This window comes from Epargyreus clarus, unplaced genomic scaffold (genome assembly GCF_041222505.1).
Source record: "Epargyreus clarus isolate Ecla_fem2 unplaced genomic scaffold, WU_Ecla_fem_2.2 ptg000015l, whole genome shotgun sequence".
Taxonomy (NCBI): Eukaryota; Metazoa; Arthropoda; class Insecta; order Lepidoptera; family Hesperiidae; genus Epargyreus; species Epargyreus clarus.
The window spans coordinates 10996947-11010547 of record NW_027332223.1 but is presented as its reverse complement, the minus strand read 5'-3'; the positions used below and the strand labels follow the sequence as shown (position 1 = coordinate 11010547).

At 33.7% G+C, this 13601-nt stretch overlaps 1 protein-coding gene across 1 annotated transcript; it reads right to left on the bottom strand.

Annotated features, from left to right (window-relative positions):
* Nucleotides 1-4396: 4396 nt before the first annotated feature.
* On the bottom strand, nucleotides 4397-12222 carry Snx21 (Sorting nexin 21). The gene is made up of 4 exons (XM_073080714.1): nucleotides 11866-12222; nucleotides 10919-11140; nucleotides 10211-10404; nucleotides 4397-8371 (listed from the first exon to the last, which is right to left on the bottom strand). Exons 1-4 carry the CDS (start codon nucleotides 12079-12081, stop codon nucleotides 8242-8244), a joined length of 762 nt encoding a protein of 253 aa, XP_072936815.1. The 5' UTR covers nucleotides 12082-12222; the 3' UTR covers nucleotides 4397-8241.
* Between the last annotated feature and the right edge of the window lie 1379 nt (nucleotides 12223-13601).

Sequence of the window (13601 nt, the reverse complement as noted above, 5' to 3'; positions counted from 1 at the left end):
AGTCAGTGATTATTCTTATTGCTACAGATCTACAGATGGTATGAAGTTATAGACAATAAATAGAAATAAATAATGGTATTTAATATGTATTTTTTACCCATTTTCCTACCAAGCTTTCCACTGGAAAACGTCTCAGCTATGTAGCCAGAAATATACCTAATAATCGTATTAGTCTAAATTAGTACATTACATTTTTATCTACATTAATTTTTTAAGCAATTGCTTTAACAATTAGTTACAAGACGCAATGTTAGACATATACTCGTAAAAATATAACAGATTAATTTTAATGTTAATTGTATTTCTACTACTCATTCTATTAATGTGTAGGTAACCACCAACCAATGTTACTTATGCCTAATCGTAATAAAAAATTATAGTTCAAAAGACTAAAAAACGCGCTTGTGTGTATATGATGTGTTTCAGAACATTTGAGTTATAGGGAAATAACATTATTATTTTCTAAACTAAAAATCACACTATAACAATTACGCCTATTGAAACTAAAAAGCAATAATTATTTGCAATCTAAACTTGCGATTAACTTTGCTGAAGGTGCTTGAAAAATCTCGCCTCGAAAATCGTTAATCCTGAGGATGTTGATAAGGACAATGGTACAAAATTATTAAAATCGTGTATTGTCATCGGTTTTTGATAATTCTTCAAAATTTTGAATAAAACTGAACGTTCAAAGTGGATAGAAATCGGGCTCAAAGATTCCGTTACTGTTACGTACATACATACATACAAACGTACAACCCAAGCTAATAAAAGCGTGTTAAAAATACAGAGCATATAGAACCAATGATAATTAAATAGCAATTTAATGGTACATACAAGAACTAAAAATGGAATAGGTATCTTTAAAAAATCCCTACAAAAGTCGCTAGCCAGCAAATGAGTCGGCGGGCGCTGGTGAGTCCGTCACATGTACACAAGCCGGCGACGGCACTCGCGCGGCATATCAATTTCCACTAGGTACACACAATAAAATTGGACGGTCTCCGGAGAGGGCTTAAACGATTCGCCGTTTTGTCTCGGGCCCAGCTGCGTAATGACCGGAGCAGGAAAAAATTGTCAGCAAGAAAACGCGAGGGTACTCGGGTTTATGTGCACGCGGCAGATGGCGCTCCCGACGCTCTCCTAACGGCCTCTGCTTACCTCGCAAAACCCGCGCCAATTTTATTTATCGAAAATATAAACCGATTTGCAGAGGTCCGTCGTAAATTCTGGAGAGCCGATTTATAGCTGTTACCGGGCGTGCTAAACAAAGTCGCTTCTTAAAACTTTTCTCTGTTCTCCGCAAACATAATTCGACGATGAGTGGCATTTTTTATTCTCCAAGCTTAAGAAGGAATTAATTTGACATACCCTAAGGAATATAAAAAAGAGCTTTCTTATCTACCATCTAAATATCCTTACCTACTTATCTACCTAATGTTTTAAATACAAATTGTCACATGTTTCCTTTTAAGATTCGATTTTAATAACCTTGTGTAAGAAAATAGAGACGAATAGTCTTTAAAAGATCGAATACTTACCAATGACATTTTATACTAATGATACTTACCCATTCACTCCTAGCTTTTAAAAGAGCTTATATAGTAGGAACTAAAATTAGCATTATATAATCTTGTGTCTCAACTACCAATGCTATTGTAATGTTTCTTATAACTCCTCCTAAAAATTTTCCAATGCAACCCAGGTGTTTTTCTGTCCCTAGGTGTCCCAAGACACTGAAAACCAGATGAATTAATAAGGTAAATAAGGGCTAACTTCAAGACCCTTATTTACATTCATGGGTAGAAATACTTAATTTTGACATAAATTAATACTGTGCAAGTACCTAGAAGCGATGGCGGCGTCACTGGTACAATGCCTACAATTATTTATACCTTATGGCAGCGGTATCTGAAGCTCAATCTTTCTGTTATGAAACTGCAGTTAGCTACTTCCACACAGGCTTCCTTACAGGCTTTCCTACTTAGTACTGAGAAGTAATATCACATTAGGTAGGTACCTAATATAGGTATTACTTAGATATGGTGGCAAGAGTCCATTGGCTGTGGACAATAGGCATTAAAAGTTATTGCTTACAATATTGAAGGGAAGGCGATTATTTGACAATAGATTGGTAGTAGTCATAGATTAGTAAAGATACTTCGCCGCTTTGAAATCGAATGAAGCCACAAACGGCTTATTAGTAAGTTATTTTTTTGAATTCTCGACAAATAAAAACATTTTTAGAGAAAATTTACGAATAAATAACTAATACTGCGTAATTTACATAATAAATAAATAATTATTTCAAATATCTTAGGGACATTTTAGCACGGAGACGTCGCAAAACTTTTTTACGTAACTATTTCAAGTCTCAAAACTGGGTACATTTTCTTGTTAGGAGTGAGTAATCTTTACTAATCTATGGTAGTAGTACGTACTATTGTTTCATTCGAAAAAGCCAAATAGTATAGATACCTACTCGTTTCCCTTTTACAACCATAAAAATACATTTTGTGCACACTATGTTTGCCTATCATATAAATTTTCCGACCATAGGGGCTGCTGGAAGAAATTTCAGTTTGGAATAAGTAGTCCTCTGTACTATATTTCTTTATAATGCTCTTTTTTATTATGTTTCTGTGTACACAAATAAATAAAATAACGATAGTTAAAAAATGACTAAGACCTAAACACGAAAGTGTACTTCCCCTGCCTAAATTAATGATGCATCGGCCATATGCTTTCATTGATAGCCGAGCAATCAAGTAGCAACGATATTGAGGCACGATAACCACCATCGGTAGGTAATTGGAACCGAATTCATTAGTATTATGAACGGCAAATTGTTTTGGTGAATCCCTTGTCAATTTACTTAAGTACCTACCGACCATGTCGTTACTGTTATGACATGTAATAATGTTGCTTTAGTCAATATTTATTGAAACGATTTCGTCAATTATATGTAGATTGGATACGTAGGTATATTATACAAGTCACGCACTTCATTGTAGCATTGTTTTTAAAAAAATAAATGGATTAAAAATTTAAATGTTATTGTTCTGCAGGATAAATTTTAAAGGTAGAACTATTCGGGATTTGACAACATTACATCTATTTGTGCTTTATAATAATACATACCTACCTACTGTTAAACGCTGCTGTTTTAGTTTCAAATGTGTGGTGAGGAACTGACATAAGGCTTTCCAACTGTGTCCTCATTTAGTCCTCAAATAGCAACATATCTACGGCCAATCTCAAATAGTACTCGAAGATGGTAGAACTATCTGTAGTTCCACTCAGGAGGACCGCTACACCTATTTCCGCCTAATAACAGCAGTGTTAAGCGCAACTTTGCTCTAATTTGAAGTGGATAATTGTAGCTGGGATGAGGTAAAGAAATTCCGAGGCGTTCAAACTTAGTGCTCAGGGGTAACAACACTTTTTTTTTATAATATAGGAATAGCAGACGAGCATACAGTCCACCTGATGGTAAGTGGTTACTGCCGCCCATGGGCATCTGTAATCAACCCCAGATAGGATTAGATATTCCCACGTAAGGTCGGCCATAGATGCGCCGCTACCCCTGAGGACTAAGCTGGAAAAGTCTGTCTCCCTTACCACACCCTTCAAACCGGAACAGAGCACTAACACTGCTGTTATTAGGTAGAAATAGGTATGGCGGTAGCGCCGCCGGAGTCGAACCCCAAAGGGTTCTACCACCTTCAAATTTTCGTCTATTACCAACCACGGGTAGAAATCTTGTCAGGGTTGCTTACAGATTGCGTTGCGTTCATAGGCGACAGTATCCACATGCCTGTTACCGACAGGTGAATTGCATGCTCATATACTATGCTAACTCTAATCCTATTTGAGATTATCATAGGTTTCTATGAGAGGCAGTTGCTACTTGCTATTTATTAAACTGAACGTGACTGCACTCTCGTTTATTACTTCTGTACTATAATTGGCCAAATTAGTCAATTTCGCTCACGAAGGGTTCCGTGGCACCAACACTTAACTTTTTTTAACATGAAAATATGCTTTCACACGTAAGAGTGGGTTTTTCCCCAGCTCATGACGTCACATCACTTGTACTCGTAGATGAGTAAGTATCCTGTGGGTATGTTCTTATCACCAACGCAAAAATAAAACACGATAAAGTAATATCACATTTATATATTTTAATATCATCATATGGCTACAAAATGTATAAAATATCAGTCACCTTAAAGATTAGACACATTCTAAATAATATCGTTTATAGGTGTAATTAGCAAACAAAATATACATACAGCCAAACAAGAAACAAAAAATGTCTTATTTTATTTACATTGATTTCGTCTTACATTTTATGCTAGAGTGCCTTAGCGGACCCCCGCTGAAACTAACGCAAGTGCTTTTTTTTTATAATATAGGAGTAGCTGACCACCTGATGGTAAGTGACTACTACCGTCCATGGATATCCGTAATCAACCCCAGATAGTATTAGATATTCCTACCAAAGCGAAACACAGAAGCGCTTAACACTGCTGTTATTAACCAGAAATAAGTGTGGCTGTGTCTTCGGAGTCAAACAAACGGTGCTACCTCTTTCGAATCAACCCTCGCAAAATCGGTTGAACGTCGACACTACATATTATACAATGACCGCTCCGAGCACACGCGTCAGTTTTAGCGAACTTCCTTACATATAAGGCACATAAAATATAATATGTCATATAGAATATCCAAACTTGATTCATTACATTCTGTTTAGTAAAATATTTTTGTGATTGCTTTAAAGCTCGTTTTTGATTTTAAATAAAATACACTTGAGTATGTTTTATTTTAACTATACCACTTCAATTACTGATTTAATAATACCTTGAATGAGAACTTTTTAACTAATACAAAACAATTATCATATCATTATAGAAATTATACTCTTTTTGGCGCATTTCGGAAAACAGATCCCTTTTCTTTTAACTTACGACGTAATTGCGCGCACCGATATAACACATAATTTAAATTTGTCGTATTTACTAGTCCACTGATTTTTTTTATATTTGCGGCAAGTAAACATACCTTCTTACGTGAGCACATAAGTACCCACACTTTTTATATATTTATGATAACTATCACAAAATTAATCGGTAAACATTTGTTTTAGACTAGATTGCTACAAATGTTTTACATAAATAAGATTTTTATTTCAATTTATACATTCAACATTACATATAATCTCACTTTTCATTTTACAAATTGACAAACTTGCTTTGGTGTTGATATGAGCGGCAAAAAAATACGATATACATACATTACGTTATAAATATAAAATAAATAAAATGGGTACCATTAACACCAGAACATATCAATATAAGATATACCTGCCAAGCTGCTATAGCTAAACACAAACACACGACCCGGCGTCGGATCGTAAAACGTTGCGACGCCGTAACGCGAAATAATGCCGTGCCGTGATTTATTACGATAAAAGTGTTCGATATAATCCTGCACGATTTTTTTACAGGTTTCTATCATTCATAACGTAATAAATATGTAGATGTAATCACTATTTTCTACGTTTCTATATACTTTCTAAGCGTCGTAAAAAAACACGACAATGTGTCGTGCCGCAACACCACATCGCAACATGTCGTTATGCGGTACTGTATCGTGTGTATGTGTTTTAGCCCTTAAACCCTTCACTCCCCTAATATATGAATACGCATTATTTCACTTCATAATATCATGTACACTTTAATTTAGATAAAACAGATCTTCACATATAATTGAAATTAAACACACCTTCCGATACCTGACATGTATATAACTATGTATTATTTGCTTATCTTTCATATGCTATATAATGCTGCATTAGAAATGATTATTAATTAGTTATTAAAATTACATTTATCATAATATCATATAAAAGCTCTTTACTTATCAACTAGCGAGACATTACGGCCCTGTGGACTTGTTACCTTTAGCAATTGGCGATTTGCGTTTTAACGATTACATCTATGCTGCATTATGTTTTGGCTTATTGCTGCATTCGGTCAAGGGATCAAAAACGCACGTTTTAGGAAAACTAGTTGTTGCTGATACCCAATCTATCATTTGACCCAACAAAGATGGATTTTTTAAAATTTCTATTATAAAATATTTCATTATAGAAATTGTCAAAATTCCGATCTCACCAAAGATACACATGCCTACCAAAGATCAACCTTTCATAATTGTCATAAAAGAAATTTTTAAATTTTGTTCTTTGGTAGGAAATTGAATAGATCGATTATTAACGATAACAATAGGCTTTAATCATCGATTGCTCATGCGAAAAGTAACACGTCTGCGGGGGCCCTTATACATTGATTTACGAGGCTACATAAAATATACTGTAAAATAAACTCATCATTAAAATTAATAAACAATATCACTTCTATTAGATCTACAGGGTTCGCTTTTAAACTGTATCAATTGACTTTTTTTCTATTATTATTAATATTATAACAATACCTATTTGGTCATACTAAAGCGTTGGTAAATTTTCAATTAAAATACTATAGTATAGCTGCATCTATACATTGCTACCACTTCTAAATATAGTCCGACAAACTTTTCTATGCGTGTGTGTGTGAAGTGTGCGACATTTTTTTCAATTTCCCAAGTAATAAGTTAAGTATTAATTTAATAAAATTGCAATCTTACACATTTGTCCTTATGTTATTTGTCAATTCGTAATAATATGTTAAATAACTATAAATAAAGTCATTATTTTTTACACTTTTTAGGTACTTTTGACAACCTAGCAACAGATGGGGGCCCATGGGGTCCCCCTGCCATACGCACAGAAAAATTTGACGTGCTATAACTGTGTAGTTATGAGTCTACAAATATATTTTTATTATAACGTTAAAACATTGTCGTTTATATTGTTGGAGGCTTTAGGAAAGGCATTTACTAATTCACTTATACCAGATATGATTTATAAAGTCAATGTACAATTCCCATGGGCCTAAAGGCGGCGTTTTACTCTTTCTATCTACTACTGTGTTAGTTTCATAATTTAAAATATCCCAATAAAATATTGTTTTGAGACATAAATAAGATAAGTGTAGATTTATTTTTTAGCAAAGGCGTTATTACAATTATTTTCGAGACACTAATTCTTCCTTAAACACTAATATAAATATAATAACTGATTAATTATATTACAATACTAAACACAATGAAATCATAATACATTCTAAATAACACTGAAAAAAAACAAATGTATTATATTAGGTCCAATATATGAAGATCAGAAATCATAGTACAAATAAATAGCACTGAGAATAACAATTAAATATTACATATTGTTATATCATGCCCAATAGTAAAATCATTTATTTTTATTTTCCTTATATATTTCTACGTACACACAAATAAATAACAATATATTGATAAAAGATGCATTTTAAACTCAACAAAAGTAAAATATAAAATTCTTATATACAAAAACATACTTGCGTAAAAATTTACTCAAATAATAAATACGATTGCACCTAATACAATGACACACGTGACGAAGTTGCGTTCAACGTATGACGATATTATTTTTCATTGACCTAACCAGCAGTACTTGCGTTGTGTACATTTCGTAACGTTGGAACATCACGTGTGTTTACACCGCGTTCCACTTAACAATAGTATGTAATAACAAGTCTAAAAGTTCCACTTGACTCCTTAAGTTGATAATTTTTAATACATAGTATAACCTTCCCTCGAAACTTTAAAACTGCTTGGCGCTAGAAATGGGATCGATAAGTGGAACTTCCCCTCTCGAATCATAATTATCGTGTCTACTGTGTTTCAAAATTGACGAAAGAGGATGCTTTGTCAAAAACTAAACGTCCTCATGCCTAAACGAACTAGTGGAACAGAATTATCCGCAGTTCAAATCGTTAAGTGGAACGCGCGTACATGTTAAAAGTAAACTAATTTGCTGTATTGCTGACAGCTCGCATGACTCAACTAGTTGCCCTGACACAGATCACCGGACTCTTAGCATACATTACTCTTACGACCTTTTTCAGTCATTTCAACAACGTATTCTCCAAATACTTTGCTAAATAATAAATCTAAACACCAAACTTACCTCTTTACTCGAGTAAAAAAATGCCCAGGTCATATACCATAAAATTGTACTAAATCAACTGTAAATAAGAATTTATCTTTGTCAAACATTCCGGAATTAAAGCTTTTCATAAAATCACTTCATACTATTGTGGTGTTCAAGTTGTCGACCGCTTCCATTAAAGTAGGCACTGAATCCACCTTCATTCCTCGTCTACGGAGATCGTTCAACTCATCAACTAATTTTGATTTGTCTCTCCCAAGAGTTTCCCTGTAAACACAATTGCATTAATCAGATAAACTTAAAATTCTTTATTTTGTTACAAAACATATTATTCAACCATTTAATTTACATAAAACAATTGTTTTTTTTCTAAGATTAACGTATGAAACATGCATTCTATATCTATAGGGTCTAAGACCACATCCTTCCAAGGAAATGTAAGAACAACTTTACGTTACAAATAGATATGACGGTAGTATCCCCATTGTTTATATTGGTTTTACCACATTTCAGGTTAATTATAAAGAAATTAATTAGTTAAATATCTATAAATACAGAAAGCATCCACAGAACTGAACACCTTTGAATATGAAGCAAACACAAACTTGAGTGAATACAAACACTCGGCACAAATAATGTCTCTGTAACTCCAAACAATCTACACAAGCATCTTGTTAGTTTTACTCTTGCAAGTTATGCATATTGTCCTATATGGTCACACCAATTACATTTTGTATAATTATTCATATAAATATGTCTGCACTATCAACGGATATGATACAATATACACATAGAAACACATATGGAAGGGAAACAGTGTGTAAGTTAGGCATAAACTTCAATGATACAGTCATAACAATGAATAATCATAACAGTATCAAACCAGTGCGACAAATGACTTCAAAAACTTAGCACAATAACATGTTATTGAGACAAGCCATGTGTGGTAAATAGTTTCACAAACATAATGCAAAAACAACTGGCTATTGCACTTCATTCAATAGCCGTTTATGTAGCAATTTTACTTGCAAATACTTATGCTGTCAACTAGTGGCCGACTAAGGTCGTTGGAGGCCCGGAGAGGAAATGTTAAATGAGGCCCCCCAGTTTAAAAAGTTGTTTGAGTTTGATATTACAAAATTACAATTTTTTTTAACAACATTTTACAAAAAAATTATAAATATTTTATACACATTTCACAGATTGTTTGGTTCTGACGACCTTTTTTTAGCAACTGTATTTGGGGGCCCCCAGAACCGGGGCCCCGGGGCGGACCACCCCTTCCGCCCCCCCCCCCCCCTCAGGCCCCTAGACCCGTCAACCAGACATTAAATGGTTAATATGGATTTCTATGCAATTAAAGTGACTAATAATTCTTATTTTACATATTACACATCGAATCCTTCAAGTTGCAATGACGTAAGTTAAAATACAATACACTCGATTAGCACTTTTTAAAATGTTTTTTGTTCGTAAGTCAGTTGGACGATTTTGCACTACGTCATCATTCTAAAGGTGCAAAGTATATCTAGCGTAACTGTATTTCTAACAGAAATGTGAGAAGTAGCTAAGCTATATATGTGTCGCGAATCCACCAATAGGATTACTTGATTTTAGTTAGAAATTTCATTCATTGACAATCAAGCCATAGAATTACTATGACATAGTCTCTGGTGGTAGGGCATTCTAAATATGGCCAAAGCTGCACTTTTCAAACTAGAGTTTGGTTATCATGAGTATACTATTTTTGAAGAGAGCAATATCTTGCAATGAAAGATGGTAGAACTCTCTGTGGTTCAACTCGGAAACACCACTGCCACACCTATTTCTGCCTATTAACAGTAATGTTAAGCGCTTTTATATTCTGGTTTAAAGGGTGTGGTAAGAGATACATACTTTTCCGGGGCACCTCAGCTAAGTCCTCAGGGGTAGTGGCACATTTGTGCCTGACCTCAGATAGGAATCTGGTCTTGTCTAAGGTTGATTGCAGATGTCCATGGTCGGCAGTACCTACTTAACATCAGGTGGAGTGAAGGCTTGTCTTCTACTTCTATATTATATATAAAAATAAAATAATTATTATCAATGATTATAACTTTTACTTACCAAATTGATATACAAGCATGCAACAACGGAATGTAGATGAGTAACAAGTCAGAATCACTGACAGCTTCATATCGTCTGAGAGCTAGCTGCGCCCATCTCTCCACAGGCCCCGCTAGGGCTCCACCGCTGGAGCCAGCACAAGCCACGATACGACATAAGACACTTAGCACCACTCGAGATCTATCTGTGTAAACCTGGAAGGATTTAAAATACAAATTTAATTAATAATTATTATGTTACGTACCATGAAAGATTAAGATTTTTCTTGTATGTATGAATTAATACAATATGAACCAATAAACAATAAACAATAGACTGAAATATCTGGGGGCACGGCAGTGCCCCCCAAGTCGAGCATTACATAATTTTATAATAACCCTAGCAGACCAGCTATTTTTAACATCAGCTATTTGACTTTTGGTGATTTTAATGTTATATGCACGACAATTCCTGCCTCATAAAAGCAGTGTTAAGCGATGCTGTGTAGAACACAGAAGGTTTGGAGTGTATGTAAAGGGAGATCGAGGAGTTCCAATTTAATTCTCATGGGTCACATCTGTTGCCTCAGGTAGGACTCTTATCTAATCTGAGATTAGTTACAGACCCAGCTGTGGCAATAGCTACTTACCAACTGTTGGACTGCATGCTCGTTTACTACTTCAATATTATAAAAGTAAATATATGCATATAAGTAATAACTAAACATACCTTATTTAACAATTTAAAACTACTTTCCAGCACTGATAGTGCCTGGTCAAATTTTCCTTCATCAATGAGTCTTTTTGCTTCTGTTAACTCCACATCTTGGAAAAATGCTATGGCTGCTGGTGAATCTCTGAGGCGAGACTCGGTGGCCAGTAATGTCAATAAATTTTCAAAAGCGAAACACCTTGTTGAGATTAAACTTACATCAAAGTTTCCCATTACAATCTGTGGAGAACATAACTTAATTACTTTTTTATCAGTTATGAAAATATCCTAAAAAATTATGTGTAATACACATAGATTAGTAAAGATTACTCACTTCTAACAAGAAAATGTACCCAGTTTTGAGAATTGAAATAGTTGCGTAAAAAAGTTTTGCCACGTCTCCGTAAAACTAAAATGTCCCTAAAATATTTGAAATAATTATTTATTTATTACGTAAATTACGCAGTATTGGATATTTATTCGTAAATTTTCTCTAAAAATGTTATTGTCAAGAATTCAAAAAAAGAACTTACTAATAAGCAGTTTGTGGCTTCATTCTATTTCAAGACGGCGAAGTATTTTTACTAATCTATGGTATTACATTTTATTGTATAAATATATGCGAAGGCGTAGCGTGTCGGGGACGCTCCACAGTGATTAATTTGGGGTGGGCTAAATGTTACAAATCCCTTTTAGCTAATACTTAGAAGTATAGACTTATTAGCTAACATGATCATTTAGAAACTACACTACGCTATTAAACAATAGATGGACATTGAAACTGTTGATAATAGATGTCCTAAGAGATATTTAACAACAGATTAAAACGAAATTTTACAACAGTGTCGGATAAAAATTGGCAAATCCATTTACGAACTGAATATTGTTACCAATAACTAGAATGCCTAAACCGCAAACAAATCGTGAACAACAAAACAAAGCAATGTTTACATAATTATTCATACCTTACGCGGAAATGAGACATTGTTCAGCAATGCCGGATGTTCTTTTTTTAAACCGTTGTAAAGGTCCAGGAAATGGGTGTACCGTCGCTCCACATGAGCGGGGTCCCGATCAAAGGCTATGGAGCTCTGCCCAGCTTGCAACATATAAGCCACATATTTTTTTTCATTGTCTACGCCCTCCACTATACGAGTAGACACTATCTCGAACTTCAGCATAATAATCACGTTCTTTATATACAAGTGTCACTAATAAAATATTAACTATACAAAAATATGATTATATTTATTTATTATTATAAATTATTGAGAAAACACTTAACAAAGAATGTCTTAGCTACCAAAGGAAATAAATGTCAAATGTCAAACAAATACATAATTTTATACAACGACTTAAACTAGGGATGTATCTAAAGGTACATCGGTACTTGAATAGTATCGATCCTGACAGTCCTGATAATCGATACTAAAGCAACTGTTATTATAATAATATTCACAAATATCTTCCAGTAGCTAAAGCAACCACTTGGTTAGTTTTAAAAAAAAATGTTTTATTTAAAAAATAATTAAAATTCTAATTAACATCCTATGCTAAATGTACAAGCATATTTAAACAATTTTACGTGAATACTTTTAAACCTTAGTCACAAGCATAACATGTTATTGTTGACAAGGCATTTAACATAATTTATAATGTTTCCTAAATAATTATAACTTAGCAAAAAATACGGTTTTAATATCGATATAATATAAAAATATCATTCATATTTTATATGCCTCCACTCTTTATAATGCTCAATCATGACCAGCTCAATAATGGTGCTGCCAAATAATGAAAAATCTTCTAACTTTAATAACGTGTTCAATAAGCTGTAGTCGTCACAATTTAATAGGCCCTTTTTAACACATGCCATCCCAATGTCATTAATGTCTTAAACTAACTTTTTAGTAGGGAAATTACGACCACGTGACGGTTAGATCTTGCAGCTTCAAAGCATTCGGAAGCAACCATAATCGACAACTTTCAAATAATCGAAACTTAGAATTATCAATAACTAATTAATTATCCCTTTTTCATTATAACAACAATAAAATAATCAAAACTTTGTTTCTTAGTGAATAATAAAACGAAAAAAGAAATACAGTTTACGACCGATGCTTTATTTAATCTTCTAAAAAGGATTAAATTTTTAAATTACACTAGAATTTATTTTCTTTTCTCCTTTTTATTGAATATTTACATGATTTAGAAAAATATACAATAAATATTCTGTTTACAAAATATTAAGTACGATACGATGTGTGGTTGTAATCGATTTGTCGTAAAAATTGGTTTCTTTGGTTATCGATTTGTATGGCGATGGCATTGTCAAAATGGGCCTATTAAATTTTGACGACTTATAGTTGCCACATTTATAAAAATATGTATATTTTTTCGGTAATAAAAAATATATTGCGTTATTTTGATACAATATATTATATTACAATTGACTAAAATAACCCTAAGAAACCGACGAAATTCGATAAATTAACGGCAGGACGAGCGACATGTAGAGAGCCATCAGACGTCTCTCCCACTTCCCTGGCTACTTGGCGAGTATGTGGAGCATGCAGTCCACCTGATGCAGACTTCTGTTTTTAACCCCAGATAAGATTAGAATTTTCCCTGAGCCAAACAACGCGCCGCTACTTCTGAGAACAAAGCTGGAATGCCTCGGATAAGTATGTCTCCCTTATAC